Source organism: Sciurus carolinensis, chromosome 12 (assembly GCF_902686445.1).
Source record: "Sciurus carolinensis chromosome 12, mSciCar1.2, whole genome shotgun sequence".
In the NCBI taxonomy this organism is placed as follows: domain Eukaryota; kingdom Metazoa; phylum Chordata; class Mammalia; order Rodentia; family Sciuridae; genus Sciurus; species Sciurus carolinensis.
This window is the reverse complement of record NC_062224.1, coordinates 68,344,043-68,359,963: the sequence shown is the minus strand read 5'-3', so window position 1 is coordinate 68,359,963 and position 15,921 is coordinate 68,344,043. Positions and strand designations below refer to the sequence as shown.

Here is a 15,921-nt window from a genome sequence, read left to right as displayed (position 1 = left end):
TGCTATAATCCCATGTATATGAACTCAAATAAGGCAAAAGTAAACTTGAAACAGCATCATGTTTAGGAACACGTGTTCTTTTAAAAAATTATTTTATTTTTAGACTGCATTTTGATTCATTTTACACAAATGGGGTACATCTTTTCTATGGTTGTGCACCATGTAGATTCCTACCATTCATGTAATCATAAATGTACAAAGGGTAATGATGTCTGTCTCATTCCACCATTCTTCATACCCCACCTCATTTCCCTCTACATAACCTAAAGTTCCTCCATTTCTCTCTCACCCCCACCCCCCTACACCATGGGCCAGGTGATTATGACAGGAAGTGACTGCTACCTCTCAGGAAGGGGAGGAGGCAGTGATGGGGAGTAGGCTTCTGGGGACCCAGCAGTATCCCATTTCTTGAATAAAAGTGACTTTTTTGTTGCTTTGCAATAGTTGGTTGAATTGTTTGGTTTATATTTCATTATTATTACTTTGTGTGTGTGTGTTACTAGGAATTAAATCCAGGGCCTCACACATGCTAGGCAAGTTCTCTACCACTGAGCTACACCCTCTATCTCATTTCATTAATTTTTAAAAGGCTAAAACAACAACAGCAAAATTAATCCAAAATGGAGAACAAGGAAATTCACTGGAAATGAAACCATCTCTCCCAATTCCACTGGAGCCTCTGGGTCTGGCAATTAGAGTGCTTAACAGAATATCGGGGAATGAATGACTAACCATATTGAGGTGGCACTGAAATTTCCAAAGGGATTAAAAATCTTAATTATTTGTCAAAAATATTCAAGAAGATCATTTGACTTCTAAATGTAGATTATGTAGATTGGTGGAGAAAACTGGGTTTGGTTCAGCTTCACCCTAGAGGACAAATATTTCTGATTTCCTCCTTTTCTCTTGATAAACAAAATTTTAATTATTTTATCTTTAAAGAAACTTTGAGGTCACTTTCCATTTTCTGCAAAGTAGCCCTTATGTCCAGATGATGGAAAGCACTGGGGGCCAGGAGAGAGTCAACTCTTTTGGGCTGAGGACTTGCAGAGCTCCTACCCAACTTCCTGATGCTCTGCTCCTGGGGTGCCCATGGCAAATACCTCAAGATGCCGTAGAGGCCGCTGGCAGGTGCTTGCTAAATTTAGATTCCTAGTGCATAAGAAGCTTTGAGCTTGGCACCTGCAAGTGTGCTTCATTCACACACCCCTGGGGCAGTTCCCGTGAAGTCAAACATGGAGATGCACTGTCTGATGAAATATGCAAGGCCAGTCCCCCTGATTATGTAGACTGAAGACAGCAGTCAAACTGCAAAGCCTGGCTCGAAATTTGACAACTCGCAGCCCATCTCTTAGGAGCTAGGTCAGCCAAGTATAATTAGATTCAAATCCTAGCAGGCTGGGGGGTCGCTCTGCACACTGAGGCCTCTGGCTCTTGAGACCCAGTGTGGGGCTCCGAGGAGGTCTGAATTAATACCTAAAAGGACTCACAGGATGCTGACCAGGGAGACAAGATCAGCGCTGAACTGCTGCAGACTGTCATGAGAGAAGATGAATTCCACTTGAGATGGGTTTGGAAGGACTTCCGTGGGGGTAGCCCTGCATTTTTCATAAGCAGTCAACCTAATTCTGGGTTGTTCCAGCTGTGAATTGGTGAAAAACTGTTTTCTGGGGAATCTCTGCAGTCCACTTGGTATTCAAGGGCACTACCCATCAATGCATGACCTTTACTCACAATCTGAGGAGGATGTGAACAATGCTGATGTTGTTGTTGTTCTCCATTTGCCAAATAATTCTGCCACTTAAAGCCACCCCTACCTCCAGGACTCCTGTATAGACAGGGCGGGATCCAGCTCTCATGTGACTCGGAAGAGCTCTGCCACAGTGGGTTAAAGAGTGGCACTGCTCTAATTTGGACCTTCCCGCCACACTTACAGGGCTGGTTGCACAGACTTGTGAACCCTGCCTGTGGCGGCCCAGCTGTCATCCTGCAATGGTGATAACTGATTATTTCTGTCACTTATCTTTACTGCATCTGCCCCAGTCTGGTCTGACCTTATTTCCTCTGGATATTTTTTCCTTTCAAGTCATGACCACATTTAAGTTAAAGAAATCTTTTTTAAGAGCAAAAACCAAATCACACTGAAGGGAGGGAGTATAAGGCATACAGTAACTTCGGCAAACCACAGCATGAGAAATGTCAGTGGTGCTGGGGACAGACAGATAGAAGCACCCTCTGCTCTTTCCCCACCTTAGAAGATGGAAAATGAGAAGAGAATATCTTAGAGGGGAGATAGGCAAATATTTGCCCTGTGGGCAGAGGCTGTCATTTTTGATAACTAATATCTACGGCAACAAGAAAGAAATTTTAGATGACAGAAATACACATGAGAAGAGAAGGATGCTAAATAAAACATTTTTAAAGCATCCGTGTGTTTTGGTGAAGCTTCTGGAGCTGGGAGATGACTTGCCTTAATATACGAACACCTGTAAAAAGGCGTAAGACTAACCTGCTTTTGAAAAATGCCTGTACCCCACAGTTTTGATGAACAAAGGAGTTAGCTGCCAACTTAATTGCCAGTTCTAGCTTATGGGTCAAGTTGGATCTTTTAATTGAAAACTTATAAAGTAGTAATAATACTTAAACACACATTGCACCTTTTCCCCAGGAAGCTTCTTAACATCAAATTATTCATCTTTTATAGCAATTCCGGGCAGGTCTATGGGAGCCAATATATTTTATTAAGTACTTAAAAATATCGCTTGATGAATGAATTATATTTTTCTCATTCACACTCTGCAAGGAACTAGTAAAAAGAAGGGTTAAGCATGGAGACACAGCCAGCTGGGGGTGTGGCAGGGACAGCTCTTCTCCTGGGTTCTCTGCCGCCTTTAGCTACAATCAGATAATGAGGTAACAGGGACCTTGAGACAAAAAGGGTAACTGGATGGGGTCCCTGGGTGCTGCTGGAATTGCCCTGAGAGCTTTTAGAAATCACCCAGCTGGGTTTCCACTAACCAGAATGATGAAAGCAGGGTCTCTTGGAATGGGTTCCTGGCACTTTTACTGTTAAAAGTGCTACAGGTCATTCCGACCCACAGTTTGGAATGCACACCTCTGGTGTGAGAGAAAGGGCACGGAACTGGTGGGAGTCACGACATTGGACTCATTCCCAGCTTACTTGCTGTGCACCTTGCATATGTCACTTAACCTCTTACAGGCCTTAGTTTCTTTGTATGTAAAGTGACAACATTGACATTTTCTGATTTTAAGAATGAATGCTCTCCAAGGATTTCTGCTGAACACTAGAGAAAACCATGTTCTCTTCTCCCTTTTAAAGCCATATCAGACCACATTCCTGAATAAGTGGACCTCAAACTATGAAAGGCTAAGAATCATCTGGGAGAGGTTTTGAAATGCAGATTCCTTGGCCCCACCCCCAGCATGCCAAGGGAGGATCCAAATACGAATTTTCAACAAGTTCTGATGTAGGTGATCTTTGGAACAAGCTTCAAGAAGCCAGTGTCCTGCACAAACAGGTTGTTACCAAGTGTGTTCATAGCAGGCTGCCTCCCAAAGCGGGTATAGGCCTGGGGTGATTTTGGTAGGTATCACTTGCTTCCTCTTCTCTCTTCTCCACACTTACAGAGCTTGGTTCCTCTCCCCTGGGAAAATCATCCTTGGTTAGGTGAGAAGAGCATCCTGGAAGGCACACATCTGGATCTGAATCCCAACTCTGCCAGTACCTATGAGACCATGGGGAATCGACCTCTCTGAGCCTCCACTTTCTTGTCTATAAAATAAAGTACTAGAACCTACTTTGTAGGGTTGCTATAGTAATTAAAGAAGATACTGTATATCAAGCAGAGGCACTAGTCCATAAGCTAGACACCTCCTTAAAACAATGTAGTCTTTGGGGGGAAAGGAAAACAAAGGGGATATGCAGACCAGGGACAGGTAGACATCTTGGGGGTGGTAGGGTGGAGCAGTGCCCAGAGAGGCTTTGCCTTTACCCACTAGGGGGCAAAAAGCAGGTTCCAGACTATGTCTAGCTGTTCCTCCTCATTCAACCCCTGCCTCCCTGAATCTCTGTCCACCTTTGTCATCATCCCCAAATACATGACCCAAGAAGGACAACTCAATTCACAATAATGTCCTACACATAACTCAGATTCATCTGCACTGACACTATTAACGGTGGCCAGAACATTTATAAAGTATGTACTAAGCCAATCAGAGGTATGGGATAAAAAAATACTCATGCGCCATCCTCATGTGTGAATGATTAAAAATAGCTGAGGCCAACTCACTCGGAACCCAAACATCAGCATAAGAAGAGACCAGGAAAAATATCAGTAACTCCTAGAGGAGCTCAATGTGAATTTCCATGGGGCACAGTCCCACCTGCAGGATGCCAGTCGTAACCAGACAGCCAGTCTAAAGATTGTGGGAGCATCAGGTAAAGGCAGAGGCAGAGGAGCTGCAGCAGAACCCTGGCCAAGTGACTAAAGATAAGAAGGAAAAAAGCTGCATCTGCATTTGGGTTTTCTTTTCATACCTGGTGGATAAGAACTGCCTACTCAGATTTGCAGGTAGTATAAAGCAATTGTGGGTGCCCGGAGCTGGGTTTGTAACTACATCTTCCTCCGAGATTGAGATTGAGGGATCTCTTCCTACAAAGCACTGAAAGGCCAAATGAGGCTGTTCTTCAGGTTCTGAGGCAAATCTCATGGCTTCAAACGTGTTTCCCTCTGTTCTGCAGCCACAGATCACTTTCAGCTCTGCCCTTCATACAGTGCTGCGGTTGTACCCAGGGTTCTGTATCCCAAGCAGTAGATTCTGGGTGTCCAAGGATGGGTTCTGCCTAGGCAGCACTCTGCAGGGTGCCTTTCATGTGTGGTTTAAACAAGTGTCTGTCCACCTGACCCCTCTGTTCCTCTTCAACTCAGGAATTGACTTACCTACTACAGAGAAAGACTTTCCTGAGAAGCCTCTGTTTAGGTAGTTCATTTTTAAACAAGCAACACTGTGTAAAGGTGCACGCAAGGTCTCTTAATGCCATTCTGCTGGGATTAAGAAGAGCTCCTTGGTCATAAGCTGTTTCAGGCACCTACTCTGGAAGACTCTCGCTTTAACAAGCTGTTAAAGTGGAGGCACTCTGCCATCACGAAAATACTTTATTTACATAATTAGGATTTATCTGAAATTAACTTGAGACCGAGTGACCAATGCAACCAGTAACTGTTCTCAGAACTGCTCATGGAAGATGGTTGGGAATGAAGAGAAAGGTCCCCCTCCACGTTGCAGAGAAGAGCTCAGTGAGAAAGACCTCAAATATTAAAACCCCATTTCATAAAAATTCAAGTTTGCAGTGGCTCTAGGTTAGTATTCTTCTACTTCTAAAAACACCCACTCCAGAAAAGCAAACTCAAAGAAGAAGAGAGCTGTATTTCTGCACACACAGCTTTTCACCTACACCCAAAGGTGCTCAAGGGACACTCAATCCACCAAGATGCTCCTGCTAGAGGGACCTGGCTTTTAAAAACATCATTAACCACGTTAGGCAGGAATAAGACTCTGAAGGGAGGTCATATTTGGATGTTGTATAACATTGTCTCTGAACCTAAATAAGACTCTTGCCCTACACAGGAATGGCATGTGATTCACTATTGAGTTCTCTATTTAAAATTTAAACAAAAACAAAAACTTCTGTCTAGCTAGTATAACCAACACCATAAGGGCTAAGATATATTCTGTAGCCCAGCTGTACCAAAAGATGGTTAAGCAGGGAAATATTACCATTACTATTGACAATCAACAGGTTTGGGCAGGGCATAAGTATTATGCCCTAATAATATTTATTCATAATATAAATGGACCTAGAGCTGATTCTATTCTAGTGTCCTTGGAATAATTCTTTTAACATACAGTACTTCTTTAAGGTGTGCGAACCAAAGGGAATTAGCACAGTGCTGACTCCAGCCCTCTGCAAAGGTTTCAGGGAGGAAGTAGCATCTTTCATTGTCCTGATGTGACATGCATGTTGAATAAGTGTTTGCAGTGAGTCATGTAAAGTCAATCTTATTTCACCTCGACCACTACTTGAGTGGTTTTGGAAAGATGGATGGTGGCTGGCACCATAGCCTTCATGTATCAGCATCCCTGTGTCCATGGGGCATAGTCTCAGTCCTGTATCAATCCCAGGGTCTCTTCTCCACCCTATGTGCTGCCTCCCCTGTTCCCTGCGTCACAGACATTTTCACTCAAGCTTAGGGTCACGAGGTGACAGTCCTGCAGAAGCAGCCTGGAGCAGAGACAATTCTCAGGTTGGAGATTTAGGTGCAACAAAAGGAATTCATTCCCCATAGTATCAGTTCTGTAAGTCCAAATTAAAATGGAGTTGACCTGGAATCAGTGATTTAGATTGGGATTAGGGGCCGTGTAAGAAGGGACAAGGGCTGACCCATGGGGCAGAATGAGGCAGAGCAGACACCCGTGTGAGCACACAAGAGGACTTTTGCCTAATCCACCTTACTTGGCTGCTATACAGTCTGGTAATGTGTATGAATTTATACTTTAAAAATCTGCTTCTCAGACAGAACTGACCAGCAGTAGCATGAAAGATTGGAAGGAGTCCAGACAACTGTGACAAGCCTTGGGTTTAGAACAGGTCTGTTGCTAAATCGTCATTTAATTCCAGGAAGGCTCTGAAGAGACTTCTTTGAGATTCAGCTTCTCTATCTGCCAAACAAAAACTAAATCAGAGCAAGAGCCTGGTTGTGTGACTTCTATGAGCTCCTTCAATCCAAACCTGGATGATGTCATTTGTTGTAACAATGTGCTATGGTATAGCTGATTAGAGTGGGGTTTTTGTGACATGAAGAAGGTCAAACACAACCTTAAAAAGGCTGGCTTAGAACTAGTTTCAATTCTGTCACTTCCTTCTTAACTGTGTGACCTTGACCAAGTGAGTGATCCTCTCTGAGACTCAGTTTCCTAACCAGGATAGCAGAACAGTAAGACTTGTCTTGTAGGGTGGTTTGTGCATTTTAAATCAAACATGAAACTTTGAAAGCACTTTAAACTTTAATGACCTATAAAAATGTGATAAATAATTGTTATTATTATTAATGTTATAGCAAAAATTCATTAGCTTTCTAAGAATTACCTGGCAAGGAAAACAGCTTAGTTCAGCAGTCCTTACTATTCACCCAGCATGAATCCTAAGCAAGGACAAGGGCTACTTACAAAGCAGAAAAAATGTCCTGCATGGTATAGTCTCTTGGGTATCGCCCATCAACCTCCTCCTAAGTCATATACAATAAAGAAGTCCTAGGATATTAGCAATAATGATTTTCTCCACCATCAAGGCAACAAAGATAATCTCTTCATAAGATTTTTCAAGGACCAATAAAATGAACACTAAGATTAAAAATAATCTTAATCTTATTCACAATGGAATATTACTCAGCCTTAAAGAAGAATGAAATTATGGCATTTGTCGGTAAATGGATGGAGGTGGAGAATATCATGCTAAGTGAAATAAGTCAATCCCAAAGAATCAAAGGTCAAATGTTTTCTCTGATATGAGGATGCTAATTCACATGCAGGTGGCGGGGGCTAGGAAAAAATGAGGTCCTCTGGATTAGACAGGGGGAGTAAAGAGATGGGAGGAGGTATGGGGAAAGGAAGGATAATAGAATGAATCAGACATTATTATATATGATTACATAACCCGTTTGATTCTACATTGTGTACAAACAGAAGAATGAGAAATTATATTCTATTTATGTGTGATATGTCAAAATGCATTCTACTGTCATGTATAACTAATCAGAACAAATTTTTTAAAAATCACTTTTTACATAATAAAAGGCAAAAAAATAAAATAAACATACCATTTTATTATTTGTAGAAAAGTGGTACCTATTTTTCCAGAGTTTTCCAAACTAATGGCTGGAGCCAACACCATAACTGTATTCAGAGACCCGGACCCTCCTTAGGGGACATGGGGCCTTGGTTCAGGTTGCATAATAAATGAGCTGACTCCTCCCAGTCCCTCCCAGCACATTTGGGATTGAACCAGGTACACAGACTCATACAATAGAAGCCTTCTACTCCAAGAACTTCTCAGTCCTTTTCTTGGAATTACTATACAGCTTATGGAGATGGAAAGAAGCTCATCTAAAAAGTGATCAACTCCTCGCCACTCCAGGATGATCAAATAACAGAAAGCCTTCATCTTTGGGTAATATTCAGGAAAGCTATTCTGGTTTTCTTTGTTCCCTGAGGTCCCTGTGTTATCTGGGTTTTAAGCACCGGGTATCTAAGGCCATAGGTTTTTGGCAGGGAGGTTTATTTGGAAGCAACAAAGTAAACTTTTAATTAAATAGAAACTTACACATGTATGGGCTGTATACAAGAGGAAAAGGTGAATTTATTTTAAAAAACCTTAACTCCTTATACATAGGCATATTTAAAAATGTATATGTGCACACATATATATCTTGAAAATAAAAGTAAAGACAGCAAGTACTTTAAGAGCAAGATACCGCCTTCCCCATGCTTTACAATTTCCATGAGGAAAAGCATAATAGATACTTTTAAAATGCTTGTCAGATTAAATTATTTAAATTGTTTCATAAAAGAAATATACCCTAAGTCACAATAATTGCAGACATCATTGCAAGAAGCTCCCTCCCAAGATAAACTCAATAATGATGTCAAGAGAATCCAAAACTAGTTCCTAATGAACTCAATGAAATAGAAGTTCTATGCCTTATGGAAATTTGGGGCTAGAATTAATTCTTGATTCATGCCACTTCCAACTTCAGCCTTGCTAGTCCTCTGAGATGTATAACCAACCACTTGGCATCCCAATTAGTTAAACTCAGTGCACTTTTTAGAACTCTAAATGTGTCCACATTAAGTGAAAACAAAATGTATATTAAGTTGATTTGACCAACGGATTTAAGGCAATTGCCAGAAATAAATGAATATATTGTCACCACCAATCCATTGAAGGATAATTGCTAGAAATAAATGTCCCCGCGTCAATCCGCTCAGCTTGTCACAGTTCTTTCTTTCCTTAAACAAATCACCTCTGACAGAACTGATAAGTAGTAATTGATTTAACCCTCTGAGTAATGTATATCTTCTGTATCACTAAATATAGTTTTGGCACAATATATTTACTGCACTTTTTATTGAGTAACATGGAAATGAGTGCCGAGTTGGCAGCCTAATCATAAGTAGTCCTAATATTATCCAAGTTGCTCTCTCACATTGAGACAATAATGGTGATAAAACTGGATGATAATTGACTATTTCTTTGAATGCTGACATTAATCTACCCCTGCCCCTGCCCTCACTGTACACTCATTCTTTTCCACTATCATGTAGGTTTAGCCAGAAGCAGAGAGAGGAGACTGAGGTGAGTACTTTACCTTCTTGCACACAGATGGGTTTATCGCTTGGGATCCAGCCCAGGGTTCCGTTAAGATGTTTCATACACAGTCTCTTTGTGGAGCCCTTCAGCTTGAATCCGTCTTGGCAGTGAAATCGGGTTACAGAGCTTTCAAAGAACACCCCTCCGCTGGGGGTCCTGAAGCCATTCTCTGGAACGCCTGGGTCAGCGCACACATGAAGGTCATCGAACCCTACATTAACAGAGAAGACAAGGTCCTTATATACATTCTTCTGATGCCAAGGGTCTTCCTACTAATTTAGTATACCATAAAAATAAATGGCAGATACTGTATTATTTCATACACCTTGGACCACTTCAACTACACCAACAACAGAGCAAGAGCATAAATATTTCAGTGCCTGTCTCATTGGCTAGGAGAGGCCAAGGATAAGGAGGGGTCTTCTGTGTGCATAAGGCTCCAGACAAACCTCAAAGGGAAGGAATGAAAACTCCTGAGATCCACAAAGACATTCTACTTCATGTTTTTACAAAACCAAATGAAAAAATCCTTATTAAGTAGATACCAAGAACCAGCCTGCAGCCCAGACTGGATACCACCAAAATTTGGCAGAGGGATCTCACCCTAGTCCCAGCAAGCAGTGAGTGCCATTGGGCTCTTAGAGAGCACGGGATGAGCAATGGGAACATGAGGTGAAGGGATAATCCTATAAACTGGGCCACCTACTATGTTGACCCTCATATACTTTATCTTATTTTATTTTTATTTTTTTGAGGGGGGTGGCTACCGGCGATTGAACTCAGGAGCACTCAACCACTGAACCACATCCCCAGCCCTGTTCTGTATTTGATTTAGAGACAGGGTCTCACTCAGTTACTTAGCGCCTCACTTTTGCTGAGGCTGGCTTTGAATTCACAATCTTCCTGCCTCAGCCTCCCGAGCTGCTGGGCCCATATGTTTTCTTTTGAAAACCAAATCACCTGCAACTCTGCCTGGCTTAAGTCAGTGGGACAGGCTACAGTCCTCAGCAAACAACCTGCTACCTGCAGAAGAAATGCAGACCCCAAAGGCTCCTCCTTGCCCATAAGAACACAAGTCACCCTGAAGGGGAGGACTTTTGTGACCCTTACAGGGACCAGATTCCAGAACTCAGGGAGGTAGGATAATTAGAAGCAAAGCCCCCTGACCATAAAATCTGTAAGAATGGGTTCCCATTAGGGCCAAGTGATGGGCCCAAGTGATCCAAAGTTTTCTTGAATAGTTAGCATGTCATCATTAATAGTAAAAACTCCCCTCCATGGGGTTAAGACCATGTGCAGTGGGGACTTGAAAGTCTGATGCAGTCCTGCTATCAGTCAAAAGTTAAGAGGTGGACCTGGTTGGGACGGTATGAAAACTTACAGGATCCCACAATAAAACTGGAGGGCACGAGGGACATGCCATTCCTCTCCTCTGAGGAGACCCACTCTATCCCTTGAGACTGTCCCTCTTTTCTTTTTCCTATCCCTCTAATAAACTCACATCAGCTATTACACTTAATGAGTCTGACATCTTTCGAGCATGATTGCAAGAACCATTAATTGAGACTGTGGCTGCCTTGGCTCCATGGCAGGCCATGCTTTGCAACACCTGGTTCCAGTTGCTGCTCTGATATAAGACTTATAAGGTATCTGATTCTACTTAATATCCTGTTCTTTCAAAAAATCCTCAGCTGAGGCTGTTTCCCCCACTCCAACCTGCACATTCTTTGTAAGGCTCACTTGCTTTCCTCCCCACCTGGCATCGTGACCCAGACACCATGCAGCACAGGAGACATGGAGACGGCAGGATGTCCGGAAGTCATTGGATGAGGAATTGTGGAATGAGAAAAGACGAAAAGGAAGGCAGGAGAAAAGACAGCATCCACATCTGACACTCACAAGTATTAAGTAGGAGCAGGTCTGACAGTTTATCAAACCGAGGGCAGGTTTACAAAGGAGACATCATCCAGCCTTCTCAGCTACTCCCACCATCACACCTGAATTAAGCACCCCAATAGTGTAAGTTGTGTCCCAGCCACAGATCGGTATTGGAAAGCCATTAAATGATGGTTTCATGTTTATATTTTCAGCCTCTACAAAGATGGTCAGACTCATGGTGCATCCTTTTAAATGTGTATTTGTGGTGGTACTTATGTGGTCAAATCAGTAGCAAAGATGGCACCACAGCCTAGAATGCCTAAAAGTACATTTGTTCAGAGCCCTGAAAACCGAGTGGTCTCAACATTTCTGGCAGTCTGGAAGGGGAAGTCATTCTCTCTCATACCTGCTATTAAGTCAGATAGAACCAGTCTCTGCTCTAAACTATGGGGTGGGGTATATGTATCAGTCAATGGGGGGCCACAGCAGGGCTGTACCAGAGGATGGGGTAGGCCTCTGGAAGGCCTCCAGTTGAATCCTCAGGATGAAGAGATATTAACCAGCCAGACAGAAAGAAGGGCAGCATGGGTACAGGTCAGAAGACACACAGTGGGGAAGTTAATGAGCATATTTCAGGAAAGAGATGGTTCTACAAGGTTGTAGGTGGGGCCCTGCAGATAACAGAAGGCAAGAGCTGGAAGCTACATATTAGGTGAGAGTTTGGACTTGATGCATGGGATGGGGACTTGGGGGACAGGTATGAGAGTTTTGCACAGGGACATAATTAGCATCGGATTTGCATTATAGAACAACCTCTTTGGTACCCATCTGGAGAACTGATGGGTAGGGACCAGGCAGGGGGTGGGAAACCATCTGAAATGGCTCCTAGGCCACGAGAGCTTAACTCATGATCAAGGGGCCCTTTCTAGGTGGAGTGGTGTCCAAGGCCTGCAGTTCTACAGAGTTGTCCATATGACTCTTGTACAACGAGGCCAGCTCCTGTCTGAGGGTCAGTACCTACTGCTGCCATCCAGGGGAGAACTCATGAATCAGAGGTAAGAGAGGCAGTGGAATGGACAGGGCCATGAAAGACATGAAGGACACAGTCACAAACCCTGGTGGCCAACTGGATGAGGGCTTGGTCAGGGAAGTGAGTTAGAAGAGAGGCATTTAGGACACTCAGTCTACACTCAGGTGGGCAGGACCAGATGATGGAGGTGTCTCGGGAAAATGATGAGGAGATCTGCAGAGAAGGATGAGGAGCTATTGGGAACCCCAGATAGAGGTGTCTGGCTATCATTTGGAGTATGAAGGTCCTCTGGACCCTGAGCTGCATTCATGCACAGGTGGTAGGTGAAGGCCTGGGTGGGCACAGCATGAGACTAGATCCTGGGGGATGAGAGCAGGAACAGCTGAGGACACAGAATTAATGCACCTATGAAAGACATGGGGAATCAAGGGTCATCCAGAAGGAAGAGTGTTTCAGGAAGGAATGGGATGCTGCATCAGACTTCACCCACTGGTCAGCTAAGCATAGGTCAAGAGCATCCATTGGGACCACTGCTTAGGCAGCTTAAGGGACAGGGAAGAATTGATCATGAAGAGGAAGCTTGTCTGTCAATATTCAAAGAGATAAGTCCACAGTTAGTGTGCTCAGTGTGAATGGAAGAAAAAAGGAAGTCACCTACCCATGAAGTAGGGTCAAGGGATGATTTTTATTGTTGTTGTATTAAAATGTTAAGATGAAAGAGAGCTGAACATTTCTCCACACAGCAGGGAGAGAAACAATGTAGAAACAAAGAGAGGTTATAGTCAAGGATGAGTGAGTGGAGGCAGTGGGAATAAACTGCCCCCCACCCAGATATCAGTGGGAAGAGGACCCAAGCCTGGAAGGGGACTTGTCTTACACCAAAACAGGAAGAGAAAGTCATGCCAGAACCTCTACTGAGAGAAGGATGCTCTCCATACCATGCATGGTGTGGGACTCAGCTAACAGCACCTCTTCCAGAGAGCAATATCTTCCCTTTCAAAGTCTAAAAAGGAGGGCTCCTTTCCCATCAAGGCACCCCGGGCTCACCTCTCTCAGGGTGTTCCTCATTCTGCAGGTGCTGCTAACACAGGATAGATGAATAGGTGGCTGGATGGGTGAATGGCTAGATGATGAACAGACGGATGAATGGGTAGAGGGGTGAAATGGATAGATGGGTATATGAATGGAAAAATCAGGAACTGCACGCCAACTACTCTTTTGGATCCCGCACAGCCCCACTCCACCAAGCAGTACCATGTATGGCCCCAAAGTCCAAAAAGCTTATGTATTCCAACAATGGAACAGATATGAAATGCTCTCCTGCAGCAAAAACACATTCCCTCTTAAAGCCCTTCCATTTTCCTTTCTTCTTGCAATCTGAGTGAGCAGCTTCCTTAATTTTCTCCAAATCCACAACCCCAGACACCTCAGCCCTCTTGTTCCCTTACCAATATGGGGTTCAGAGGTAGGTCTGTGCTAAGGGTTTGGTTGAGACATCTGTGCCCCACACCCCACCCATAACACACATTTTTTAGCCATTCATTCCTTGCCAGTAGTCAGAACTGCTGACTGCCACATCCTCTCAGATGGCCACACCCCCTGTCCTTGGTCACAAAGCTGTCCTGTCTCAGAGGACAAATAATTCAAGGAGGGCTGAAGACCCATCAGAAAAATGAATTCCTGAATCCATCAGGGAAATGATTCCTGGGGTAATAAATAAATGATGAGAGCTTCATGAAAATTATAATGTGAGAGCAACAGAATCTCCTTATGAATCCAATTATTATTCCTTCCTGTTAAAGAACATTCCCATCTACTTCAGTTTTTGTTTAACCGTGGCCAACTTCTGAGTATGTTTCTGGTCCAGTGTTAATGATCAATGCTGCTGGTCACCAGATCCAGTTGTTGTCACAGACGAGAGGAACCAAAAGTTGTGGAAAGCAAGCAACCAGAAGACAGGATAGTAGAAGAGGATATTCTTCATTTTGGACAACTAATCCCATTGAGAGAAATAGTAATTTTCTAGGGCTTTCCAGAGATCAGATTACACTTTTCCAATTATTCCCCAGTATATCAATTTCTAGCCTGTGTCATTTTTCTGTAGAGCTATATTGTTAGTGTCCTTCTATAATGATGATAATCAGCTCCATCTGATGGTGTATCCATTAAGGAGTGGACTGGTGTAGGTGTCAGAGAAGAGGAGTGGAGAATAGTTTGGGTTGCAGGCCCACTCAAATAATCTTACCCTAAGAACCGTATTCTTGAAGTTTCAATTTATTTCTTGCCCAAGTCCTTTGAATTCTGCTTATATTTGAAAACTAAGTAGTCACACTTGGAGAAGAGAAAAGCACACACAGAATGGATGGAATCACTCCTTGATCAATCCTCAAGAGTGGCATTCCCCGGCACTTTCCTCCTACATCCAACTCAGCACATGTTATAGATACAAGAGGTGATCTTCATGATGGCTAATTTTATGCATTACCTTGACTGGGTCATGGGTGCCCAGATATTTGGTGCAACATTATTCTGGGCATGTCTTTAAGGGTGCTTCTGGCTGAGTTCAGAATTAGAATTTGTAGCCTGAGTAAAGCAGGTTGCTGTCCCAAACATGGGGTCTTCACCCAATGGGTGGAGACCTGAATCAAACAAAACACTACGTAGGAAAGAATCCCTTTTCTCCATCTGACTGCCTTCAGCTGGGACAGAGGTCTTATCCTGTCTTTAGACTTCCACTCAGATCAAAACTTGCATTATTGGCTCCTCTGGGTCCCCTGGGTCTCAGATCAAAACTTGCATTATTGGCTCCCCTGGGTTCCCTGAATCTCAGAACTTTGGGCTTGGACTGGAACTATACCACTACCTCTCCTGGGTCTCCAGGAGACACAGGTAGTCAGGTTGATATAGTATAAATATAGATATAGATAATAATCTTCCTATTGGTTCTATTTATTTTGGAGAACCCAGATATACACAGTCTTCCTAAAGGTATTTAGGCATTTAAAACATGTGACTGGTACAAAGGCTGTCTTTCCCCATCTCTGGAAGATACTATTTCTCTCAGATTCCTTGACTTCAGGTAAGCAATCCACCAGGTGAGGGCAGTACCTGGGCCATGGGGCCTGTATAGCCCAGCTGCAGCATCCCAACCTACAGTCCCCTTCAGTGCTGACTCAAGAGGTGGCTTGCTCAGTCAGCATCTCCCTCTCAGGTGCTGGCATCATCATTGCTGGTACTAGGTTTCTTGCCCAGCATTGTGACCCTAGATCAAAGCAAGGGCAGAACTGTAATTTGGACTCTGGTCCTCAATGGAGGATTTTGATTATCTCCTAATAAAAATCTGTATGAGGATCAAGGATTGTGGCTGCCCTTCTCTTCCCATACAAAGACATGCATCAGACCCTCAGTCTGATTATGAGGTCTTGACACTTCTGGTTTGGTTACTTTTGAGTTGCTGAAAGATACCAGTTTTACTGTGAGCGATGTAAGAAGTCTTTGAAAAGAATCATAAAAATGAAAGAGGTGTGAAAAGCAATCTTTTGGACTATTATAACTGAAAAGTCAT

At 43.2% G+C, this 15,921-nt stretch overlaps 1 protein-coding gene across 1 annotated transcript in view; it reads right to left on the bottom strand.

The window, feature by feature from the left end:
* Window positions 1-15,921, bottom strand: part of Susd4 (sushi domain containing 4) — a 133,946-nt gene that overhangs the window by 58,956 nt on the left and 59,069 nt on the right. Inside the window, exon 3 of the mRNA XM_047520957.1 lies at window positions 9,447-9,659. Within this exon, the coding sequence (XP_047376913.1) occupies window positions 9,447-9,659 (213 nt within the window). The remainder of the gene's footprint in view (window positions 1-9,446; window positions 9,660-15,921) is intronic.